This window comes from Papio anubis, chromosome 2, assembly GCF_008728515.1.
Source record: "Papio anubis isolate 15944 chromosome 2, Panubis1.0, whole genome shotgun sequence".
In the NCBI taxonomy this organism is placed as follows: Eukaryota; Metazoa; Chordata; class Mammalia; order Primates; family Cercopithecidae; genus Papio; species Papio anubis.
In genome coordinates this window covers 183,443,926-183,456,877 of record NC_044977.1, presented here as the reverse complement: position 1 = coordinate 183,456,877, position 12,952 = coordinate 183,443,926, and the positions used below count along the sequence as shown (strand labels likewise).

The window sequence follows — 12,952 nt, the reverse complement described above, 5'->3', positions numbered from 1 at the left end:
ATCAGAGGATTGTATGTCACTCAAAAACAAAAACAAAGGATCTAGAACTAGAAATACCATTTGACTCAGCCATCCCATTACTGGGGATATACCCAAAGGATTATAAGTCATGCTGCTATAAAGACACATGCACACGTATGTTTATTGCGGCACTATTCACAAGAGCAAAGACTGGAATCAACCCAAATGTCCATCAGTGACAGACTGGATTAAGAAAATGTGGCACATATACACCATGGAATACTATGCAGCCATAAAAAAGGATGAGTTTGTGCCCTTTGTAGGGACATGGATGCAGCTGAAAACCATCATTCTTAGCAAACTATCGCAAGAACAGAAAACCAAATACTGCATGTTCTCACTCATAGGTAGGAATTGAACAATGAGATCACTTGGACACAGGAAGGGGAGCATCACACACCGGGTCCTATTGTGGGGAGGTGGTAGGAGGGAGGGACAGCATTAGGAGATATACCTAATGTAAATGACGAGTTAATGGGTGCAGCACAGCAACATGGCACATGTATACACATGTAACAAACCTGCACATTGTGCACATGTACCCTAGAACATAAAGTATAATAAAAAAAAAAGTTTAAAAAAAAAAACTACAGGATACTGATTACATTTGAATTTCAGATAAACAGTATTTTCTTTTAGTATAGGTACATCTGACATTCAAATTCAATTGGGCATCCTATATTTTATCTGGAGACTAGGTGAGTGAGGAGGGTGTGGTGGGAGGGGGTCCAGGCCTGATGGAGTAATGGGGCCCAGGGAGTGTGCAGAGCCCTGGGGTCAGGTGGAGCAGTTGTGGAAGCTAATCAGGCAAGAGCAGGGCACAAAAAAAAAGAAAAAAGAAAAAAAAAAAAACAACCAACAAACAAAACAACTCCTGCAATCTATGTGGCTGTGGTTGAGTCAGAACTCATGACCATGAGACATGCAGAGATAATGGGGCCGGAGATGCCCATCATGGCCTAGGTTCAAAAAGGCCCATTAAGTCCTAAAACCACTAAAAATCCATCAAAATATGGAAGCAGTGCAGCCAGGCTAGAGAAGGATAAGTCAGGGCTAGAGAACACAAGCGAGCTAGATAAACTGGTGGCCCAGCCCCCAAGTCAACCACCACTGTTGCATTAGTACCTCTCCCTCAGCTCACATCTGGCCATGGAGTGGCTGTGGTGGTATGCAGGTCGGGGGGTTGTCACTTTTAACCAGCCAACAGAGGAGGGAAAAGGCCAATCATGGTTAACCAATGGTTTAGTTCAATATGTGGTGAAAGCTGAAAACAGGCTGTGGCTGCATTACACCCTCCATCAGGCATGGCCTTGAAAGGTAGTAGAGAGAAGAAATCCGCCCAATGGGCAGAGCTTTGATTGGTGCACCTGGTCACCCACTTGATTTGAAAAGCTAAATGGACCAGTAGGCATAAGTATAGACTTATATGCCATAACAAATGGCCCAGCTGATTGTTCAGAGGCCTGGAAGGAGAAACGTGGGAAGATCAAAGATAATAAAGTTTGGGGAAGAGGAACGTAAACAGATCTTTAAAAGTGAGCACAAAATGTAAAGATCTCTGTATTTTATTTTAATGCCCACCAGAAAGCACCCATCATGGAAGAGGCACTAGGCAATTAAGTAGACAGAATGTCTATGCCAGTTGCTGATGGCAGACTGTGTCATCTGCCACTCCAGTACTGGCACTGCACTATGTGTGCATGAATGGAGTGGCCATGGAGGTAAGAATGGAGGGTGTACATGGGCCCAACAATATGAGTTTCCGCTAAGTTTGATATGAATAATCTCACTGCTGGATGTCCAATCTACCAAGAATACATGAACCCTCACTGTGGCACCATGCCTTGAGGAATCAAACCAGCTCTTTGGTGGCAAATTGGTTACATTATATCCCTTCCATCATGGAGAGGGTAGTGATTTATCTTGACTGCACTCAGCACACACTCCAGATATGGCTTGCATTTCTTGCATGCAGAGCTTTGGCCAGCACAAATCTCCAAAGACTTGTGGAGTATTTGATCTGCAAGCCCAGGATGCTTCATGTAATGTACTAAATTGTGCCCCCTCTCCCCCAAAAAATGTATGTTGAAGAGCTAAACCTTAGTACCTCAGAATCTGACCTTATTTGAAATTACGGTCATTAAAGATGTAATTAGTTAAAATGAAGTCATATTGGAGTCAGGTGGCCCCTTGATCCAATATTACTGGTATTACTGGTGTCCTTATAATAAAAGGAACTTTGAACACAGACATTAACACAGGGAGACTGCCAGTTGAAGATAAAAGCAAGAATCAGGGTGATGCTTCTACAAGCCAAAGAACTCTAAAGATTGCCAACAAACCACCAGAAGCTAAGCAATAGGCATGAAACTGATTCTCTCTTACAGCCCTAGCAAACTAACATAGCACATAATGTCTCATTAGACCAAGGGAGAAAATTTGTAGCAAAAGAATTACAGAAGTGGCAATACGACCATGGAATTTCCTGGTTTTACCAAATATTGCATTTCCCAGGAGCTGCCAGCCTGATAGATTAATGGCAGATCAATGATCTTTAAGATGCAGCTGTGGTGCAATTTAGAGATGCTATTTTGTAAAGATGAATCACCATCCACCAGAATGCGGTATACAACCTGAATCAATTACCATCACATGATGCTGTGGTCACAATAAGTAGAATATATGGGTCTGGAAATCAACAGGTGGTTTAGAAGTAACTGTTTACAATGCTTCACGTTAAATCACTTGCCGTTTTCTGTGCTTCCCATTGCCACAACTCAAGGCTCTGCAGGTCAAGAGATCCTAGATGGTGAATGGTTCCACCAAGAAACACAGCAAAAGTCCCTTGTCTAGCTACGGCTGATCATTCCTGAGATCCTTTGCCAAGAGTGCAGCAGACAAGAAAAAGAGTTATGTTCCTGAATGCAAATCAAAACCACAATGATATACCATCTCACACCAGTCAGAATGGCTATTAAAAAGTCAAAAAATAACAGTTGCTGGCAAGGTTGTAGAGAAAAAGAATGCTTTTACACTGTTGATGGAAGTGTAAATTGGTCCAGCCATTGTAGAAGACAGTGTAGTGATTCCTCAAAAACATAAAGACAGAAATACTATTTGACCCAGCGATCCCATTACTGGGTATATATCCAAAGGAACATAAATCATTCTATTATAAAGACACATACATGCATGTGTTCATCACAGCACTATTCACAATTGTAAAGATATGGAATCAACCTAAATGCCCATCAGTGATACACTGGATAAAGAAAATATGGTACATACACACCATGGAATTCTATGCAGCCATAAAAAAAAAAAGAGAGATTATGCCCTTTGCAAGGACATGGATGAATCTAGAGGCTGTTGTCCTTAGCAAACTAATGCAGGAACAAAAACCAAATACGACATGTTCTCACTTGTAAGTGGTAGTTAAATGATGAGAACACATGGACACACAGAAGGGAACAACACACAGTGGGGCCTACCAGAGGGCAGAGGGTGGGAGGAGGGAGAGGATCAGGAAAAATAACTAATGGATACTGGGCTTAATACCTTGGTGAGGAAATAATCTGTATAACAAACCCCCATGACACAAATTTACCTATATGACAAACTGCACATAGACCCTTGAGCCTAAAATAAAAGTTTAAACAAAAAAGAGTAATCTTCCTGATCATCAGAGGGAAATTGGACTACTATTAAACAATGGGTGTGGGAAGAATGTGTTTAGCACCCAAGCGATTCACTGGCGCATCTCTTGGTATTTCCCTAAGTTTGATAATATTTAATAGATGGACAAGGGAAGAAGTCACAGACTGAGAAGGACCTGGTGACCCAGGGCTCACAGTCCTCAGGATAAGTGTTTGGATAGCCTTATAGTTTAAGCCACCTAAACCAGCAGAGGTGTTAGGGTAAGGAGAATCAAGAACTGGAGGTAGAAAAAAGAGATTATGGGTGTACAACTGCTGTCTCAAGACCAGATCCAGTGGTAGGGGCTTAGTTTATCCACTAACCTTCCTCTTGTATGTTTCTGCTGGAAAAGAATCCTGGAAGACCTTTCCTCAGATGTAGACTTTTTATACAAAGCAAGTAGATTTGAGTTTTGCAAGATGCAGATTGTAGTGGAGGCTTTGGTGCACCACTCATATCACTTCCTTGAGGACTAAGGTGCTCATTGTCCAAGCTTTTGGGATCATTGCCTATTGGATGTTTGTAGCTGAGACTCTACCATAAATCTGATTCCAGCCAAAGGTAGCTGTCTCACCTAGGGTTATCCCACAGGATGATGTCTAATTCTTGCCTAACGAATACTATACCTTCTCTTATTTTACTGAGGTATAATAGTTTTACTTTTTAAATATTTTTTGGTTTTCTTATCCTGTAATCATCTTTATTTCTTCAGAGTCTTTTTTATTTTAACTTTTTTTCTTCTTTGCCTTTATATTAGGGGATTTTATCAAACATTTGAGAATCCCTTGGCAGTCTGTCCAGTCACATTTAAGGTGCAAATAAGAGACCTTTAAAAGCCACCTGCAAGCTCTGGCAGAGGGGATTAGCATCCGATGGGTTTATTCTGAGGTTATCGGAGTTTACTATTTCACTGGAGAAGCCCCCACCCCCTTTCAGTATATGTATTTTCTTTTATCTTGAGCAGATCCGTTTTTCTAGAAAAGGAGTCCTCCATTGTTCTGTGTCTATGAGGGATGGACAGGTAGGCTATAAAACTGGCTCCAAGGGCTGATAGTGAGGTAAGAGGGTCTCATTATTCAGCATGTGAACATTCATGATCTTTTTGATTGCTTGTGGCTCCTCCTTTCTTAAGGATTTCCCTGAGCCACAGTCCCTGTGAGAAATGTCTTCAGAGAAGCAGCCTCCATTCTTCTCCCTCAATTGGGTAAAGTGTGGTTACTAGGCTGCCTGGGAGAGGGGAAGGAAACTTGGCATAGTCTTTCAGTCAACACTCCCATTTTTGCCTTCCCAGTGCCCATTTTCAGAGCTACTTCAGCCTACAGTCTGGAGCCTTTTGGGAATTGTGCCACATGAATCACATCTTGGTTTTTCCACACTAAACTGATATTCTGGCTCACCCTACTCTGCTAAGTCAGCTACCTGCCACTAGTCCATCAGTGTTCTATCTTCTAACCATTCTCCTTGCCCTTCTCTACTGATGCCTTTATTTCCTTTTGCTGTCACTTGGTGTGATTTCAAGAGAGATCAGATGTAAATATATGTGATCAACCCTCCATGTTTTACCCCCACCTATTTTATAGATGGAGACACGAAGGCCCCGGAAGGGATTATGACTTGCTGAGGTCATACAGCATTACCAGGCTATGAATAATATTTCATGTAGATCCCCAGGCCAATGTACTTTGTGAAAAAAACAGAAAGGTATGAAAACAGGAGGAATTCAGGAATTCAACAGTGTGGTTCGGGGAGGGGGTATGTAAACAGAGAGAGCACTGGTAGGGGGATCCTGAAATAAAATGAAGAGGTATGGCCAGAAAGAAGTGAGATATTTTTATCCTTAGGTCTTTTGGCCTCTTATATCTGTCTTCAAATTCTTTCAAGATATTTATTGTTTATGGGACCCTCTTTCTGTGTTTCCCACTATTCTATTGCAAGACAGACTTCTCACTATTTCTATTCTGTACTCCATTATTTCCCAGAAATAGATGATATTTTAAAAATGTGGTTCTACTCAAATTGCCCATATCCTCAAATGCTTGCAATGACACCCCATTGCCTATGGGATAAAGTCAAATCCCCTCATTTGTCAATAATTTTGAACTCGGTAGGAAGAGAGGATGACAAGGAAAAGTAGAAGGAAGAGATGGGAGTAACTCGACAAAAGAAAGGAATAAGTGCAGGGGATCAGCAGAGGTTGAAGATGACTCTGAGGTAATAAGCTTGGGTGACTCGGGGGATTTAAAACAGGAAAGTCAGAGGTGTTTTGAGCTTGGCTTTAAACATGACAGCCACACAGAAATGCCTAGCAGGCCGATGAAAATAGGGGGTGAAGGATGCATCAGAGGATCTCAGGATTGGCAAGTTCTTCTGTGATTCCCAATCCAGTGCTGAAAGAAGTGAGAATATGATATCTCCAAGGATCATCAAATCAAAGGGAATCTCTTTGAGATGGAGATATTTGAGTGCGTTTAAGTAGGGGAGAAAGAAGAATAAGAGGAGATGGGGCTGACTGGTATTTCTAATGTATAAAGTGCTCTTTTTTCCATCAAAACTGAAGCACACCTAAAACATAATTCCCTGATTCATACTGTAATATTGATAACTATATTCATTTCTTACTGCTTCTCTAATAAATTACCACAAACTTAGTGCATTAAAACAAGACAAGTTTAAGTGCAAGCACTTCTGAAGGCCAGATGTCCAAAATCAGTGTCACTGGGCTAAAGCCACGTGCAGGCAGGGCTGGTTCCTTCGGGAGACTCCAGGGGAGAATTTGTTTCTTTGTCCTTTTGGGTTTCTAAAAGCTGCCTGTACTCTTTGGCCTGTGACCTCTTCCTCCAGCTTCAAAGCACTTCAACCGCTTGTTCCATTGACAGATCTTTTTCTGATTTTGAGCTTGTTGCCTCCCTGTTATAAAATCCTGGTTCTTATCCACCTGGACAATATGAAATAATCTACCTACTTCAAGGTCCTTAATTACATCCGCAAAGTCCATTCTGCCATGTAAAGTAACATGTTTATAGGTTCTGGGGATTAAGATGTGCATATGTTGGGAGAGACCATTATTCAGCCTCCCACACTTTCTGAGCTATGTTGATATCACTGAATGACTTAGTGAATGAATGATTGAAGACTTTTTAGCAATTCGACAATATTTATTACTAAATTTATTATGTGTTTGGTCATGTTTTACACTGTTTTCAGAGGATAACTAGGAAACCAGTGTTTATTCTACAAACCTGATGCTGCTTGGTCTCAAAGCGAATTCTCAGTTATATTAAAATGGCAGCCAGTTCATTGATTACCATGGAATTAAAACAAGAGAAGGTGGCAAGCCTATTTTCATGATTCTGATGTAAAGCATTTGACTATAATAAATACAAGCAGCAAAACAAAGACACAGATGTTCAATGGATCTGGGTCTCGACTGGGCCCTAATTTCTCATACCCTCTCCCCTTAGCCTCTTTTGTCTCAGCTGACTGGTTCTTGCCTTGGTTTGGGATGTATGCAGCACCAATTGCAGGTGAGGAATTCGCAGTCTTTAGGTGGGAGAGTGGGGATTTGGATGGCTTTGTCATGTAGCTTTTTAAGCCCTGCCCACAGATGCCCAGAGTGCATGCCTCACAATTGGCTGTGTCATGGGATCCTTCCAGGGCCACTTCCAGGATTACTGGCATTTCTGGAGACTTCCTCGTGCCATTTCCATAGTATTTCTTCAGTATATGCTGCACCAGGTTGCTCAGAATCCTCGTGGTGCTATCCGAGGAGAACTCAGGCATCTCATATTGGGACCAGGAGCACTTCTGGCACCTTTGGCCAAAGAGCCTCATACGCACCTGGCCCTGAGATGTCCAGTGCTCCCAGGACGTGTGGCACAGAATCTGCACCTGGGCGGAAGCCCAGCTTCGCTGGCAGGAAGAACACCGGAACCTGCAGTTAGAAGGAAGATGCCCATTATGCCTTCATCTGGTTGTTAACCTGAGGGAAAATGGTCCTAGCCCCTGTCTCTAAGACTCTTTTCCATTTGAAAAAAAAATTCATGTGATTTAAATTGTCCCAGTCATTGATAAACAGGAACAAGAAGGATTAAGTTTCAGATAATACTGAGTAGCCACCCATATGTTATACCAAGTCTACCTCTTTGGTAGTAAAACATCTCCAGATGCCTCTGAGGGAAAATCATGTCTGCCATCTTCCAGAGAAACTTGTTCCTAATTTTGGTCATAGAAAGCTTTGGTAAAGTATCTATTTTGAGGCATACACTATAAATGGTGTTTTACAATTTTATCTCATTTCATCTGTGAAGTAAACACTATTAAACCCAATATCCAGATAAGGAAACTGAGTCATGAAAAGGATACACAACCTGCTTAAGGACACACAGGGTAAATGTTAGAGGCATGTTGCTAATCCCAGGCCATCTGAAATTAATCTTGTTTACCTGCTGTAACACGTTGCCTCTGATGAATAGTGTAGCTAATCTCTCACACCTGGAGAAAGAGCCTGCCTCCCTCATACCTAGGTTGAAGATCCAAGTCCACAGTTTACATCAGGAAGACCTTGGGCAAAGTTCTTCCCTTCTATAGCCCTCATTGCTTGAATCCATAGAAAAAAAATTCAAGGGTTATACTAGCAGCATCAAATGAGATGATGTGTGTGAAAACACTTTGTAAACTACAAAATGGTTTTCAAAAGCTGATTGATATTTTCCAAAATACACTGGTAGGTTGCTTTTCCGATCTCAAAATGACAATCAAATCAATTCATCCCAACAGGAGAAATACTTTCTTTCTGTTTGGAGCAGTGCCAAAATGTTGTAAGACATCATGAGTCCCTCAAAAAGCTTTGGTTGGTGTGGAAAGAAACATTTACACAGTTGCCTGGATTAGAAGGCAGGGCAAAATGACTGCTATATGGGCTCTGACAAGTGACTTGAGGACTGTTCTGGAGAGGTTTGGGAGGCTTTATTTAAACAACAGATTCTGCAGCTAAAAACAAGCATATACTGTATTTGATACAATATATGATAATACATACATTATGTATAAATTTATTCTGAAATACATAGTATATATGTATATATAATTATATATCATTTGTGTATACATACACATATATATTTTATCTTATCCCATTATCCTATAGGAATGTATAAGAAGGAATACTTACTCTGCCTAGGAGAACCAGAGAATGCTTTTAGGAGGAGGAGGCACTAGAGCGGGCCTTGGAGGATAAGCAGGGAGGGGTGAGGGGAGGGTCTGCTGAACAAGTAGAACTCCATGAACAAGGGTGTGGAAGTCTGAAAATGCATGGCATGGCTAATAGTCCATAAGGAATGGAAAAGGCCATACCTGAGGCAGGATGGGGCAGGCAGGTAAGCTGAGTAATAGGTCAGATGAAAACTAGACTGAAGGTCCTGTGTGTCATTTAAAAATAAATTTGATTGTCCAGGTCAGCAATTCTCACCCCCCTAACATGGGCAAGGAAGCTGGTTCCTGCAATCTGGAGGCTTGCTGGGGGTTAAAGAGGGAAGTGCTGAGTAAGGGAGGAGTATTACTTCGTTACTCCACGAACTGGGTTTTAGATTTAGTTTTTGCAACATCATTCTCTCCTGTTATCCCCAGGCCCTCAGTAAAGCAATGTGCAGAGTAATTGCTTGATCTTAGCCAATTCTTAGGATATTTAAAAAAAAAAAAAATGACTCCGTCCCAGGCTTGTACTGAGCAGGGCCAAGTCTTGGAGAGCTGCTACTGCTGGGGGAAGCTGGTCGGGACTGCTGGGGAGACTGCAAAAGACTCTGGAACAAATGAGGTGGCGAGAAAATAGGAGGGCAGATTTACGGAACAGGGGGCCTTCTCCAGGGTTTTCCAGAAGTATTTATGGAGGGAAACCTAGTAAAAGAAGAAACTTCCTGCAGTTAAACAAAATGGAGGTTTGGAGTCATCTTATCATTTAGACCCTAAAGAGTACTATGACCACAATAGGATGGAGACGCTGGTGACATTTACTGCTTCAACAAGCTCTCAGAGGAATAAATCATGCTAAGCTGAGCCTGAGCCCCTGTTCTTAGAAGGGCTATGGCCTGGGAAACCCACACTCACCAGCCAAATGCTCTCTGTTGGTATTGCTTCCACCCTTGAGCCAAGCAGTCTAGCTGAAGGTTTCCATCCAACTTCAGTGTCCATTTGGCCCAGGGTTTTGCCTCTTGGATTAGTTCTTGAAATGTCTGCTCCCAAGTCCGGATATCTACAACCATTTTTTCTCTCTGAAGCTCAGAGAGCACCTTTCAGGTTTGCTCGTTTCTCAGGAAGAGACAAACAGTTTCAGTTTCGGTGTTCAGTTCAGTTTCTGTTTGTTTCCGTGTGTGGACAGGAACTGTTTTATTTAACTTTCATTTTAGACTGTCTGGGGACACAGAACAAGTCTTTGTTCTGAAGACAGAGAGCAGCAGAACTTTGTTAGCTAATAGGCCTTGCTGAGAGAGAGAGCTCTGTTCTAGATTCTGGGGTCACATATAAATTCGCTTTTATTTTATTTCTCTCATTTTTTATAATAGGCAAAGCACTATTTTGGCACTGGGATAAAAGAGAATCCTGTGGCTCAGAAACGGTTCCTACCCCACAGACGCTCACACCCTGGTGGCGGAGACAGGCGGTTTTTAGGAGCAGAATAAGGGAGCACGAGTTTCACGCTCATCTCATGCACCTGATGAATCCTCGCCAGTCCCCCGAGGTTGGATTATTCTTGGAATTTTGCAGGTTAGCTGCACAGAGAGCTGCGGTACTTTGTCCAAAGACCCTCAGTTAATGAGCAGTAGAAGTGAGACTTGAACCCGGGTCTGTGTGACTCCAAACCCGCCATGTTTCCGCCCACCTCACTCCCTGAAGAGAAGCTGAGAATGGCATTTCAGGTTCCAGGCTGGCACACTGGAGCCAGTGTCAGAGGAACCCAAGGGAGATTTCCTGGGTCCTGAGGCAAGAGGTCAGCTGCAGGAAGCGGTTATCAAACTCTGCCCTTTACTCTGTAAATGATCTGGAAGGGCAAATACACACAGGTGTGGGGGCCGTCTTTCAGTGGTAGGATACAGCGAGTTCCCATTTTGGGGTGAGGGATTGAGACCAGATGACCTTTAAAGACACTTGTAAGTCTAAAATGCGGAGATTCCAGAGAGCAAGCTTTGTCCTCCTGGGGCTTAAATTCAAACAGGGGAGACAAGACAAGCAGGATGCTTAGGTCTTTAGAAGCCCCGCTATGGCTTCTATGTCTGAGACAGGATCAGCCTCAGTCTTCCTGGGTTTTCTAGGCTTCCATATGCCCTGTCAGGGACTCAGAAACACCCTCTCTCTTTCCTTCCCTTCCTGGATACCTATGTCTATACACATGATACAGGAAGCTCTAGGAACTCGGAACTGGATCCACAGGATATTAGAGTTGGGAAAACCCTTAGAAATCAACTTATTCCTTTTCCCTTTAATTTTGATACATGAGAAAACTGAGGCTGGGCATGGTGGCTCATGCCTGTAATCTCAGCACTTCAGGAAGCCGAGGCGGGTGGATCACTTGAGGTCAGGAGTTTGAGACCAGCCTTACCAACATGATGAAACCCCGTCTCTACTAAAAAAAAAAAAAAAAATACAAAATTAGCCAGGCATGGTGGCGCATGCCTGTAATCCCAGCTACTTGGGAGGCTGAGGCAGGAGAATTGCTTGAACCCAGGAGGCAGAGGTTCCAGTGAGCTGAGGTCATGCCATTGCACTCCAGCCTGAGTGACAAGAGCATAACTCTGTCTCAAAAAAAAAGAAAACTGAGACCCAGAGGAATAAGATCTCCTGCCTAAGGTCACACAGCAAATTAGTGCCAATACAGGGCCTGGCTCCGGGATCTGCTCTCTTGCTCCGCTTATGCATAAATCATTTCTCTACCCTTTCTCTTCACTTTCCTCTGGGTTCAGGATCCCAAGTCCACTCTATTCTGTATCTTCAGAGTGTACCTTTAGAGAGTCCCCTTACCCCTGACATCTCAAATGCTCTGTTTTTCCCAAAAGGACACTTGACCAGTCCATTGCACACCCTCATGATTTCCTTCTGCCTCTCGTTTGTGTATGCCCTTTGATATACACAACCGTTCAGGTCAGTCTGGTCCTTTGCTTAGGGGGTCAGCAGGAAGATTAAGGGTAATGTGTGTTGAAGAAACACACTCAAAGTGCTTTTTCTATTCTGTCACCCAATAACAATCAACACAAAAGATTTCTAACCTAATATGTGGGGGGTTTCCTCACCAACAAGCAGTCACTTAATTCTGCAGAGGACACCAACGAGATGACCTCTTATTCATTTCAATTCTAATATTATCTATCCCAACCCAGCATGAGATCCCATGGGTGGAGGACCCAGTCCACAAGACTGTTCCCCTACAACCTCAGACTGGGGCTTGGGGCCAGTTGAAAACCCCACATTATTTTACCTGTACTTCTGACCAACTGGTTATACATTAGGATTCCCTCCTTAAGTTCGATTAATTGGCTGGAGTGGCTCATGGAACTCAGAAAAACACTTAACTTACGTGTGCCAGTTTATTATAAAAGCATTAAAGGGGATACAGAGGAAGAGATGCAAAGGAAAAGGTATGGAAAGGGGCACCGAGCTTCCATGCCCACCCTGGGCACCCAATCCTCTAGGAGCCTCGTTGTGTTCGGCTATCCTGAAGATGTCTGAACCCTGTCTTTTTGGAGCTTTTATGGAGACCTCATTACACAGGAATGATTGATGAAACTATGACCATTGGTGATCAACTTAGCCTTCAGCCTTAGAGATTAGGGGATGGGACTGAAAGTCCCAACACTAATTCTGCCTGGACCTTTCTGGTGACCAGCTCTCATCCTGAAGCGACCTGGGAGCTGCCAGCCACCTGTCATTTCATTAGCATACAAAAGGATGTCTTCAGAGATTCTAAGGATTTTAAGAGTTGTATGCCAGGAAATGGAGTCAATGATCAAATATGTATTTTACAATATCACTTTGAGATTTGAGGGCTGGATGAAGCCCACTACCTACCTTCCTCATCACCAAGAAGGAATGGAAAAAGAAAGAGAAGGAACAGAAGACAAGACACTTCTGCTGCAACCCTACAATGCACTTAAGCCAGTTGGTGGGCTGTTTGTTTGTTTGTTTTCACCAAGGCATTGTAACTCCAGAATAACAGAATTGTGGGACTTGGTCATTGAAAGAGACCTTA

General features: G+C 42.8%; 1 protein-coding gene across 1 annotated transcript; it reads right to left on the bottom strand.

Moving 5' to 3' along the window:
* Positions 1-6,851: 6,851 nt before the first annotated feature.
* Positions 6,852-10,256, bottom strand: RTP4 (receptor transporter protein 4). Its single transcript, XM_003895256.5, has 2 exons — positions 9,820-10,256; positions 6,852-7,648 (listed from the first exon to the last, which is right to left on the bottom strand). The coding sequence occupies exons 1-2, from the start codon at positions 9,972-9,974 to the stop codon at positions 7,060-7,062; spliced, it is 744 nt and encodes a 247-aa protein (XP_003895305.1). The 5' UTR covers positions 9,975-10,256; the 3' UTR covers positions 6,852-7,059.
* Between the last annotated feature and the right edge of the window lie 2,696 nt (positions 10,257-12,952).